Source organism: Dendrobates tinctorius, unplaced genomic scaffold, assembly GCF_039654945.1.
Source record: "Dendrobates tinctorius isolate UK_male_01 unplaced genomic scaffold, ASM3965494v1 ptg000233l, whole genome shotgun sequence".
NCBI lineage: Eukaryota > Metazoa > Chordata > Amphibia > Anura > Dendrobatidae > Dendrobates > Dendrobates tinctorius.
In genome coordinates this window covers 4,645,587-4,657,500 of record NW_027361900.1, presented here as the reverse complement: position 1 = coordinate 4,657,500, position 11,914 = coordinate 4,645,587, and the positions used below count along the sequence as shown (strand labels likewise).

The following is an 11,914-nucleotide window of genomic DNA, read 5'->3' as shown; positions in this document are numbered from 1 at the left end:
GAGATACAGCGATAGATAGATATACAGAGAGATAGATATAGAGATAGATAGATATATATAGATAGATAGCTATAGAGAGAGATATAGAGATAGATAGATAGAGATAGATATATAGATATAGATATAAAGATAGATATAGAGATAGATGTAGAGATAGAGCGATAGATAGCGAGAGAAATAGATATAGAGATAGATAGATACAGAGAAAAGATATAGAGATAGATAGATACAGAGAAAAGATATAGAGATAGATAACGGATAGATAAATAGATAGATAGGTATAGAGATAGGTAGATATAGATATTAGATAGAGATATATATAGATAAAGATAGATATAGATGGTAGCTAGATAGATAATATAGAGATAATAGATATAGAGATAGATAGAGTAAGATAGATAGATATAGAGATAGACAGATAGACATAATAGAAAGATATAGAGATAGATGTAGAGATAGAAAGATAGATATAAAGATAGAGCGATAGAGATAGATATAGAAATAGATAGATATAGATAATAGATAGAGATAGAAAGATAGATATAAGAGAGATATATAGAGATATAGAGATAGATAGATAGAGAGAGAGACCGATAGAGAGAGCGAGAGAGATATTAAAAAAAAAAAAAACACAATACTCACCTCTCCTCCTGCTCCCACGCTGATCCCGGCTTCAGTGTCAGGAGCTGCCCCCTCTGCCAGACACACAGCGGATGTGTGATGTAGTGACGTCATCGCGCACTGGCTGTGAGCCAGGAGCAGAGAGGACTGAGGGCGGCGCCGGCCCTGATGCAGAGCGGCTTACTGGGCTGGGGGCGGGGCCTCTGGGGGTGGAGACCTGAAATGATATTCACTGCTTCGCGGTGAATATTCATTTCTCTTTAGCAGCGGGGACAGGGGCTCCTGCCTCCTGACACCCGCTGCTGCTCCGCTGGCAGGGGCCCCCATAGCAGCTGCATGGTGTGCGACACACCACTGGCTGGGGGCCCCTGGAGCAGCGGGGGCCCTAGGCAACTGCTGGCCCTGTATGCCTGCAGATGCCAGGGCCCACCAGATGCCAGGGCCCACCGGAGAATCCTCCGGTTCTCCGGTGGGCCAGCCCGACGCTGCATGTGAAAAAGACTTGGGTATACTAATAGATCACAGACTGAATATGTCAACAGTGTGATGCAGCAGCAAAAAAGGCAAATGCAATTCTAGGATGTATTAACAGAAGCATACAGTCTAGATCACGTGAAGTCATTATTTCCCTCTACTCCTCTTTGGTCAGACCTCATCTGGAATATTGTGTCCAGTTTTGGGCACCACATTTTAAAAAAGACATCAACAAACTGGAGCAAGTTCAGAAAAGAGCGACCAGAATGGTGACCGGTCTGCAAACCCTGTCTTATGAGGAAAGGTTGCAGGATTTGGGAATGTTTAGTCTGCAGAAGAAAAGACTGAGAGGAGACTTAATAGCTGTCTACAAATATCTAAAGGGCTGTCACATTGTAGAAGGATCAACTTTATTCTCATTTGTACAAGGAAAGACTAGAAGCAATGGGATGAAACTGAATGGGAGGAGACACAGATTAGATATTAGAAAAAACTTTTTGACAGAGTGATCAATGAGTGGCACAAGCTGCCACGAGAGGTGGTGAGTTCTCTTTCAACAGAAGTCTTCAAACAGAGGCTGGACAGACATCTGTCTGGCATGATTAAGCGAATCCTGCTTTGAGCAGGGGGTTGGACCAGATGGCCCAGGAGGTCTCTTCCTACTCTACGATTCTATGATTTCTTCAAGATGGTGCACCTGGTGCCACTCTCGCGGCTACCTTCTGCACAAGGCCTGGCAGCATTGTTCATTAAACTTGTCTTTCGCTTGCATGGAATGCCAGACAAGATAGTCAGTGACTGGGGTCCCCAGTTTGCGTCTCGATTTTGGAGAGAGCTCTGTAGTCTGCTCAGCATTGAGCTAAATCTCTCCTCGGCCTATCATCCCGAGATGAACGGGTTGGTAGAGAGAACCAACCAGACCATGGTCACATACCTACGAAATTTTGTCTCGGTCAGGCAAGATGACTGGGCATCCCTGCTACCATGGGCAGAGTTTGCTTTGAGCAATACTGTGGCTGATTCCACCGGCTAGACCCTATTCCTACTTAATTATGGCCAGCTTCCGCGCATCCCTGCCCCTATGCCCGTGTTGTCCACCAATTCCAGGGTGGCAGACTGGGTGGTGGAGGCTCGTGACATTTGGGATTGCACTCAGGATGCCATCCGGGCCTCCAAGGAGAGAATGAGGGTCTCCGCCGACATGCACCGGCGTCCTGCTCCGACCTTTGCTCCTGGCGACTTAGTATGCTGGTCAGCAGCGAGCTACTCCAGGGACTAAGTCCTCCTTTCGGTCCACTGAGCATGCCCGTGGGATGATCTCTCATTGGAGATAGGAGGTCACATGCTTAGGTCCAGCTCCTGCTCTGATTCTACCATCAGGAAGGTCCCGGAAGGTCATGGCTATAAAAGCCTCGCATGGCTGTCCCGCTATGTGCTATGATAAAGATTAATTCTTATTGTTATAGTGGTGTGTGTGATGATGGCTGTATGAGACAGGTGAATGACTCATTATGACTCCCCTCCCTCGGTTGTGTATGAGTTAGGGTCACAGAGTTAGAGTCAGCACCTAGTACTGGTACTGCCTAATGCCGCAGTGCATTCAGCTCTCTCATCCGTTAGTGCCAGTCAGCACAGGCATCACAGTACCGCTTGTGTAGCAGTGTCCGTCTGTACGGCGCCGTGCAGATAGTGTGCTTTCCAGCAGCAACCTCAGGCTGGTTAGTGGCGACTGTAAGTGCAGATGCAGTACATGCTCAGAGCGGCAGTCTAATGTGTGCTGCGCCCTGTGACGGTTAACAGGGCACAGCGTTCCAGGGGGAACCTTCCCTGGCTCCGCAGTAGCGGTTCCGGGGTAATGGGTCTAGAGGGGCAGGCTCCTCGTGTCTCGGAAGCAGTGTCCTTTGCCCTCACGCTAGTGCTCCTCTAGCCATAGTACACATAGTACTGACACTATTAGTCACTGACATCTATAACTCTAATGGTTCTGCAATGGTTTATTGTATGTGAACTATGTCTCCTCTCCTGTCGGGTTCTGTAATGATTTTACAGAATTATCGGCGATTCTGCCATCTATATCTGTATGAACTATAAAGACCTATAATATTTCAGGCCATGGATCAGTGAAACGTCCATTTTGCAGTAAAATCTCGCCACACGGACACTTTGATGTGAGGAGATCGCATCCTCGCTCTGCACACGGAGGACACACGGAGCACTGATCAGGGAACATTTCTGTGATTCTCGGCCCTGAAACACCGACCGATTGTTGTATATGTTATGTGTGACCCCGGCCTCAGCCGGACTCTGGAAGGGGGGAAATAACCGAGATTTGGGCATTTTAGCTCCTGGTGTGGAGCCGATAGCACAATCATATGCCGACATATAGTAGACGGCCGGTAACTGGTGAGAATCCCCTCATGTGTGGGGCCTATTTGTCTCCAGAGAAATCACACGTTACATTCCACACATAACACTGTGTAGAGAAGGCGGCGCGGGGTAATTGTGCCAGTAGTGAGGGGCGAATAATGGCGGGAATGTCACTGACTGAGGAGAAGGCTCCATGGAGGTCTGCACTCCGGAGATCATGTGACCCCTGACTCCTCCCCTCCTGTGACCTCATCACAGGTCCTGTGCACAGAGCAGCCATATATGTGGAGTGTGGCTCTGCAGGTGGAGGTATGTGGAGATTCCCCATTACTGAGCGCGGGGGACATTAACCCCTTCTGCACTGAGACTCTGTGTAAGAATCATCACATTTCTGTTTCCTGTAATAGATACATACGACCCCACTATGGAGGACAGGCAGTGAGGAGACGGAGTGTTCCCATAGTACAGGGCCCCTTTCTTGGCCCCACACAGTGTAATGCCCCCATTATGCCCCTGTAAGCAGGGTTCTGCCCCACAACCAGCTGACTCGGGCACTTTACCATGGCCGGTACCTCAGATTCCTCCCCGCACCCCTTTTCTTTGCTTGGCACCAAATCTGTGTCATGCTGCCGCCATCTGCCCCTGTCACGCCTCTCTATATAGTATAATGCACCCCCATAGGCAGAGTCTATAGTGTAATGCATTCCCCATAGGCAGCCTCTATAGTGTAATGCACTCCCCATAGGCAGCCTCTATAGTGTAATGCACCCGCATAGGCAGCCTCTATAGTGTAATGCATCCCCATAGGCAGCCTCTATAGTGTAATGCACCCTCATAGGCAGCCTCTATAGTGTAATGTACCCCCATAGGCAGCCTCTATAATGTAATGCATCCCCATAGGCAGCCTCTATAGTATAATGCATCCCCATAGGCAGCCTCTATAGTGTACTGCATCCCCATAGGCAGCCTCTATAATGTAATGCATCCCCATAGGCAGCCTCTATAGTATAATGCATCCCCATAGGCAGCCTCTATAGTGTAATGCATCCCCATAGGCAGCCTCTATAGTGTAATGCATCCCCATAGGCAGACTCTATAGTGTAATGCATCCCCATTGGCAGCCTCTATAGCATAATGCATCCCCATAGGCAGCCTCTATAGCATAATGCATCCCCATAGGCAGCCTCTATAGCGTAATGCATCCCCATAGGCAGCTTCTATAATGTAATGCATCCCCATAGGCAGCCTCTATAGCGTAATGCATCCCCATAGGCAGCCTCTATAATGTAATGCATCCCCATAGGCAGCCTCTATAGCGTAATGCTTCCCCATAGGCAGCCTCTATAATGTAATGCTTCCCCATAGGCAGCCTCTATAGTGTAATGCATCCCCATAGGCAGAGTCTATAGTGTAATACTTCCCATAGGCAGCCTGTATAGCGTAATGCATCCCCATAGGCAGCCTCTATAATTTAATGCATCCCCATAGGCAGCCTCTATAGCGTAATGCTTCCCCATACGCAGCCTCTATAGTGTAATGCATCCCCATAGGCAGCCTCTATAGCGTAATGCATCTCCATAGGCTGCCTCTATAGTGTAATGCTTCCCCATAGGCAGCCTCTATAGTGTAATGTATCCCCATAAGCAGAGTCTATAGTGTAATACACTCCCCATAGGCAGCCTCTATAGTGTAATGCACCCTCATAGGCAGCCTCTATAGTGTAATGCACCCTCATAGGCAGCCTCTATAATGTAATGCATCCCCATAGGCAGCCTCTATAGTATAATGCATCCCCATAGGCAGCCTCTATAGTATAATGCACCCCCATAGACAGCCTCTATAGTGTAATGCATCCCCATAGGCAGCCTCTATAATGTAATGCATCCCCATAGGCAGCTTCTATAGTATAATGCATCCCCATAGGCAGCCTCTATAGTGTAATGCATCCCCATAGGCAGCCTCTATAGTGTAATGCACCCTCATAGGCAGCCTCTATAATGTAATGCATCCCCATAGGCAGACTCTATAGTGTAATGCACCCCCATAGGCAGACTCTATAGTGTAATGCTTCCCCATAGGCAGCCTCTATAGTATAATGCACCCCCATAGGCAGCCTCTATAGTATAATGCACCCCCATAGCAGCCTCTATAGTATAATGCACCCCCATAGGCAGCCTCTATAGTGTAATGCACCCCCATAGGCAGAGTCTATATGGAAAGCTGTAAATCTGTCCCCAATTGCCTCTGCATGGCATAAAAATGACCTCTCATTATACTCACCAATGGCGCTCACCAAGGCATAGCTGGTCTTGACTTATGATCGCCATTCTCCATAACTGCATCATCTGGATGACACGTCCTTAGTCATCCACACAGTGTCACCCATTGTGCTCCTGTGCAGGCGCACTTTTCTCTGGGCTGCTGAAAGCAGAGCTATGTACTGTAGTACGTATGTGCTGGGAAAGGCTAAAGGGCGCTGATGACTTGGAAGTAAAGCCGGCGCATGCGCACTACAATACTGTGCTCTGACTTCAGTAGGGCAAAGATAAGTGCACCTGCACAGAAGTGCGATAGAGGACACTGATTGCATGATGTAGGACGCATCTTCCACACGAAGCGGGACAGCGATCACAAGAAGAGGGTAGGCACCGGATCAAGACTAGAGACGCCCAGACCGCGCCGTCTGTGAATATAATAAAAGCTCTTTTTTGTGCCTTGCATAGAGGATTGGGGACGTATAGAGAGCATTCTAGAACACTGTATGTGAGGGCGATGCTGGCCGGACCTTATATGGGGACAGCATGCTGAAAGGCTCCCTTTAATCTGTAAGACCTGTAGCCACCGCCTTTTAGCCACATTTAAAAAGCCATCCTGCAAGATTCCAGCCGCTCGCAAACTTAAGAAAATAATCATTCTCCTTCTCGTAAGCTAATCGGCAGCGTCCAGTCGGATGAGTGTCTATGGTCCCTGCTCAGCGCCTCCTCTGACCCCACAATTGCCATCCTCCTGCCTTTACTGACGTGGCTGACGCCTCCTATGTCATCCAGTCTGTTGCGCTGCGCAGCTCCTGTTCCCTCCTGTGCAGGTGCGAGAGCTGGACAGACAGTGGATGACACAGGAGACGTCAGCCATGTCAATCAAGGCAGGAGAGACGGTGAATCAGGCCCATAGTGAGCAACAAAAACCGCTGTGCACATGCTGCGGAAAATTCAGCGCGGAAACACAGCGGTTTATTTTCCACAGCATGTCAATTCTTTGTGCGGATTTCACAGCGTTTTTACACCTATTCCATTATAGGAATCCACAGGTGTAAAAACGCAGAGCAAATCCGCAGGAAACCCACAGGAAACCCGCAGGTAAAACACAGGTCGTCTTATCTGCGGATTCTGCAGAGTCCGTGCAGAAAAATCCACAATGGAAAAGCAACGTGTGCACTACTTTATATTAACCCCCAATGTATCCCCCCCGGGGCCCCTAATGAATTTTGTAAATACCTCATGTTGCCTATACTGCCTGTGAGCGGTGTTATCGCTGGCCGCTCACAGGCAGCACATAACCCAGTGCTGACGTCACAAGTGAGGCGTGACTCAGCGCTGGGTCCCGCAGTGGCGCTGGGTTGTGGGCGGGGTTACCCCCGGGGTCACACCCAGCATCCACTGCACGCTTTATCAATGAATGGGCACTTGGTGGATGCCGGGTGTGACGCGGGGGGATATCCCCGCCCACAGCCTGGCAGCCAGCGCGGAAGGAGGAAGATGGACCCCCGGCTGCTGCCAGCACTAGTCGGGACGTCAGCGGAAGCAAGAGCTGGCTGCAGCCAGGGGTCATGTGCTGCCTGTGAGCGGCCAGCGATGGCGACACTCACAGGCAGAATAGGCAACATGAGGTATTTACAAAATTCATTAGGGGCGCCAGGGGGATACATTGGGGGGTTAATTTAAAGTAGTGAACAACCCCTTTAAGAACCTTCATTGCTTTATATATCTGTATGTATATATTCGACCAACAGATTAGGCGTTTCAAATAGTAAATGACATGTGCCAAGATACTCATCAGTCCTCATGCTGTGTCCAGTGTGTCCCTGGTCCTCAGTGCTGCTCCTAGCCTCCTTGGCTGTCAGGCTCCTTCCAGGCAGAAGAGTGCAGACAGTGAGCTCAGCTCACAGTCAGAGGCAGAGCAAGCCCCGCTACGTCCAGGCGTTTGGGGCTGATGACTTCTCTGCATCAGGGAGCTTTGAAGGAGAGCGCGCTCATCCTGGATTGGGTGAGTGACCTTCCTTCCCCCTCTCCTCCACAGACTGAAGAGCGGTCACATGACTCACTCCCTGCACTCTGATACATGTGAAGTACAAACGCCAGCCCTGACAGTAGCTCCAGGTGGGCCCGCTCTCAAGCACAGTGTTACATCGCATCATCTTCTTCTCATTCAGGTCTCTACAATATCGGATCCTCTCAGTGAAGATCTTCTACAGAAGAGAGTTTTCCTGATTTACCCATCAAGGATGGATATGGACAGAGACAAGATGGCGGAGAGGATGTTACACCTCACCCTAGAGATCCTCTTCCGTCTCACTGGAGAGGTGAGAGATTCTGATGACGTCACATTCCATCATTCTTATCTATGGGAATAACAGATGGACAGAACTGGAGAGGTGAGGACTCTGGAAATGTCTGTAGTGAGATTTATTAATGTGTCTCTCCATAACCAGGATTACACAGTGGTGAAGAAGACCTCTAGTGATCGCTGTCAGGACCCTGTGTCTGAGGGATGGGGAAGACCCCTGAGCCCAATCACGGGGCCTCCACCTCACCCCCTGATCCATGAGGACATCAATGACCAGAAGATCCTAGAACTCATCTACAAGATGATTGAGCTGCTGACTGGAGAGGTGACACTGCTGGGAATGCTGGGACATTATACAGTAACACTATGAAGGGATCGGGGGATGACGGTATCATTGTGTGTGTCAGGTTCCTATAAGGTGTCAGGATGTCGCTGTCTATTTCTCCATGGAGGAGTGGGAGTATTTAGAAGGACAAAGAGATCTGTACAAGAACGTCATAATGGAGGTTCCCCAGCCCCTCACATCTCCAGGTAATAGACAGGACTAAATACACACGGCCTATAATTATCTGTATGTAGAGAATGAATTCAGTCCCTGTATGTGTTTCCTCCAGATCTATCCAGTAAGAGGACAACACCAGAGAGATGTCCCCGTCCTCTTCTTCCACAGGACTGTAACCAAGAAGATCCCAGTGCTCCTCAGGATCATCAGGTAGGAGGAGAGAAGGTGTCAGGAGATCTCCCCTATGATGTGTAGATGGCTGTGAAGGTCTTGTGCTCAGTCTTGTTTTATCCACCAGTATTATATGTTTTATACTTGTGTAATGAGAACGGTGGAGATGGCAGGATTAGAGCTGATCATAGATGGGACTTCTGCATCTGTCTGTGACTTTTACAATATTTGTTTCAGGGTGAAGATCTGACCCATTTTAATACTACAGAGACATATGTGAGGGGTGATGAGTGGTGTAAAGAGGAGATTCCCACATATGACTACCCAGGTGAGTAGTAACCACTGAATGCAGAGAAGTCACAGATTCCTCTCAGTCACCGGCTGTGGCTGCTTTATCGGTGGTGTAGTCCGGCTGTATTACCATGATCACCATTTTGCCTCTAGACCACAACATTCTCCTCCACCTAAAACTGTTCAAATGACTTTGGGCATTGAAAGCCCTTTTCTATAGACCTTACGACCTGGAGGATCCACCTACCCCCTGGGATTAGGAGACGCTGACCGTTACCTGCCCAGTTCTGTAAACTACAGTCAAATGACAGCGTACGCAGAATGTGCTGAAAAGTTAGAAAATCACTTGAAGAAAAATCTTATGCTGGGCCTGTAAGAGAAAGCGGAGGGTAATGATGCTGTTGGCTTCTTAGATCCCTGAGATCTTATCGGATAAATCTTCTCTCCCTTCTGTGCTGCTGAATGTCTCATGGTCCCTACAAGACCAGGTCCAGTCTTTCGGGCCAAACTTCCCTTTTATGAGCGACAACAGTAAATGTGCAGTGAGGCCAAGTGTGAATTTCTGTACAATAACAGCAGAGTTTCCCTTTTTCCTGACTTTTCAATTTTTGTTAAAACTACCATATTTTTTGGACTATAAGACACACTTTTTTCCTTCAAAAATGTGGAGGAAAATGGGGGGGTGTCTTATAGTCCAGATGTACCGGCTCTGGCTGAGGTGGGGGAACGGCATCGGCGGAGCAGTGGGTCACACGAGGCTGGAGCCGATGGCTGCGGCTAACTCCTGTTCCTGCTGCTAAAGAGAAATGAATATTCACTGCATTCTACGCCAATGGGCTTGGAGGGCAATGAATATTCATTTCTCTTTAATAATAGTATCTTGATATGATTGGCCCCCAACCCCGGTCCTGGTATGCATGGCCCCATCCTTATAATTGGCCCACACCACTATCCCCATCCCTATCCTGGTATGCATGGCCCCTTCAGAAAACATTAAAAACAAACCATTACACTTACCTACCCCGCGCTCCCTCGCAGCGTCCTGCTCCGGTGCCAGCACTGCTATATGCTTGTAAGCAGCGCATGGCAGGGACGTCACGCGCTGCTCACAAGCAGAGCACAGCTGCCAGGACTGTGCACGCAAAGGGCAGTGAGTATTCTTTGCCCTTCAGTAGCGCGCAGTGTCAGCCACCGGCTTCCTGCTGCTACCTGCGGTCACGTGTGCCGCTACTTAAGAGAAATGAATATTTGTGAATACTCACTGTTATCAGTGCTACTTACAAGCATAAAGCAGTTGCTGGCACCGGAGCAGGACGCTGCAAGGGAGCCCCGGGTAGGTAAGTGTAATGTTTTTTTTTTTTTTTTATGTTTTCTCTTGTGGCCATGCATACCAGGATAGGAATGTGGGTGGGGGCCACTTATAAGGATGGGGCCCTGCATACCAGGATGAGATGGGGCCCTGCATACCAGGACGAGATGGGGCCATGCATACCAGGACGAGATGGGGCCCTGAATACCAGGATAGGGATGGGACCATGCATACCAGGATAGAGATGAGACCATCCATACTAGGATGAGATAGGGACCCTGCATACCAGGGTAGGGATGGGGCCATGCATACCAGGATAAGGATGAGGTGGCCATGCATACCAGGATAGGGATGAGGCCACAATTTTAAGCGTGCCCTGAAAACGCATTTATTCAGACTGGCCTACCGCCTCAACACATTAACCTAATCCCTGTGTGGCACAGCCAAAAGTTTTTTACCATAACCAGGTTCCCCTCATCATGTTCCCACATGCTTTATGCATCCATTAGCCCTCTGTGTCTGTACTGTTACACACTTAACATTATGGCTGGTCCATACAATCAGGGCAATTGTTACCACCCACCTTTCGTGTCTCCCCTTTTTTTCCTCACAGATTGTAAGCTTGCGAGCAGGGCCCTCACTCCTCTTGGTATCTGTTATGATCTATGTGATTATTGTTATTCTGTAATGTCTATCGTCTGTACAAATCCCCTCTGAAATGTAAAGTGCTGTTGAATATGTAGGCGCTATAGAAATAAAATGTATCATTATTATTATTATGAGGGGGCCATGTGTATCAGAATGGGGATGAGGGGGCCATATATACCAGGGTAGGGATGAGGCCATATATACCAGGATAGGGGATATTAAGTACAGAATTGACCACATTTTTTGCTTCAATTTTTTTCCTAATTTCATTCTCTAAAACCTAGGTGCGTCTTATAGTCCAAAAAATACAGTAATTTCAAGGAGGATTGTGATAATCTCCAGGACAAACATTCCACCTGTGCCATGATATATCTCTAAGCTGTGCGTGGCTGATGGCTGTAATATACAGTTATTCCCGCCTGCAGGAGATGTGTTGGCTCCAGCCCTGGTTTCATAGATTTACTAAACGTCATGAATTCCATTATGTTTTCCAGCCTAAGGAATTCAGATTACTGCACAATCTCTCCTGAAATGGGGGCGCTAATACTTTCTCTACTCTTCTGCTCAGGATCCATAGTAGCTCCAATGGTCCACCATAAATGAGGGCAGCTCCAGTTTAGCGTTCTCCCCTCGTACATACGTTGTTGTTGGGGATGTAACATATTTTTTTATTCTGTCTTTTTTTAACCTGTTCATTCTGTATGATGGTTTGATTGTGGTGGGATCGGCCTTCCTGCCTAATGTGAGTCAGTAACTCCCTGATGATCTTCAAAAAATCTCTCCATTGCCTCTTCCAAATGCCTAAGATCTAAATTTAAAGTGCCCCTGTCAGCAGGATTGTGCTCAGTAACCTACAGACACTGTCAGGTCAGCACCGTTATACTGATTACAATGATACCTGGTGATGAAATCCGTCTTGTGGTTGTTGTTTAATCTGTATTTGTAGTTTTCAGTTAATGAGATTCTCG

At 48.1% G+C, this 11,914-nt stretch overlaps 1 protein-coding gene across 1 annotated transcript in view; it reads left to right on the top strand.

The window, feature by feature from the left end:
* LOC141060283 (uncharacterized) overlaps positions 1–11,914 on the top strand; it is a 51,350-nt gene that overhangs the window by 33,106 nt on the left and 6,330 nt on the right. Inside the window, 1 exon segment of the mRNA XM_073556500.1 lies at positions 6,391–6,547. Within this exon segment, the coding sequence (XP_073412601.1) occupies positions 6,391–6,547 (157 nt within the window).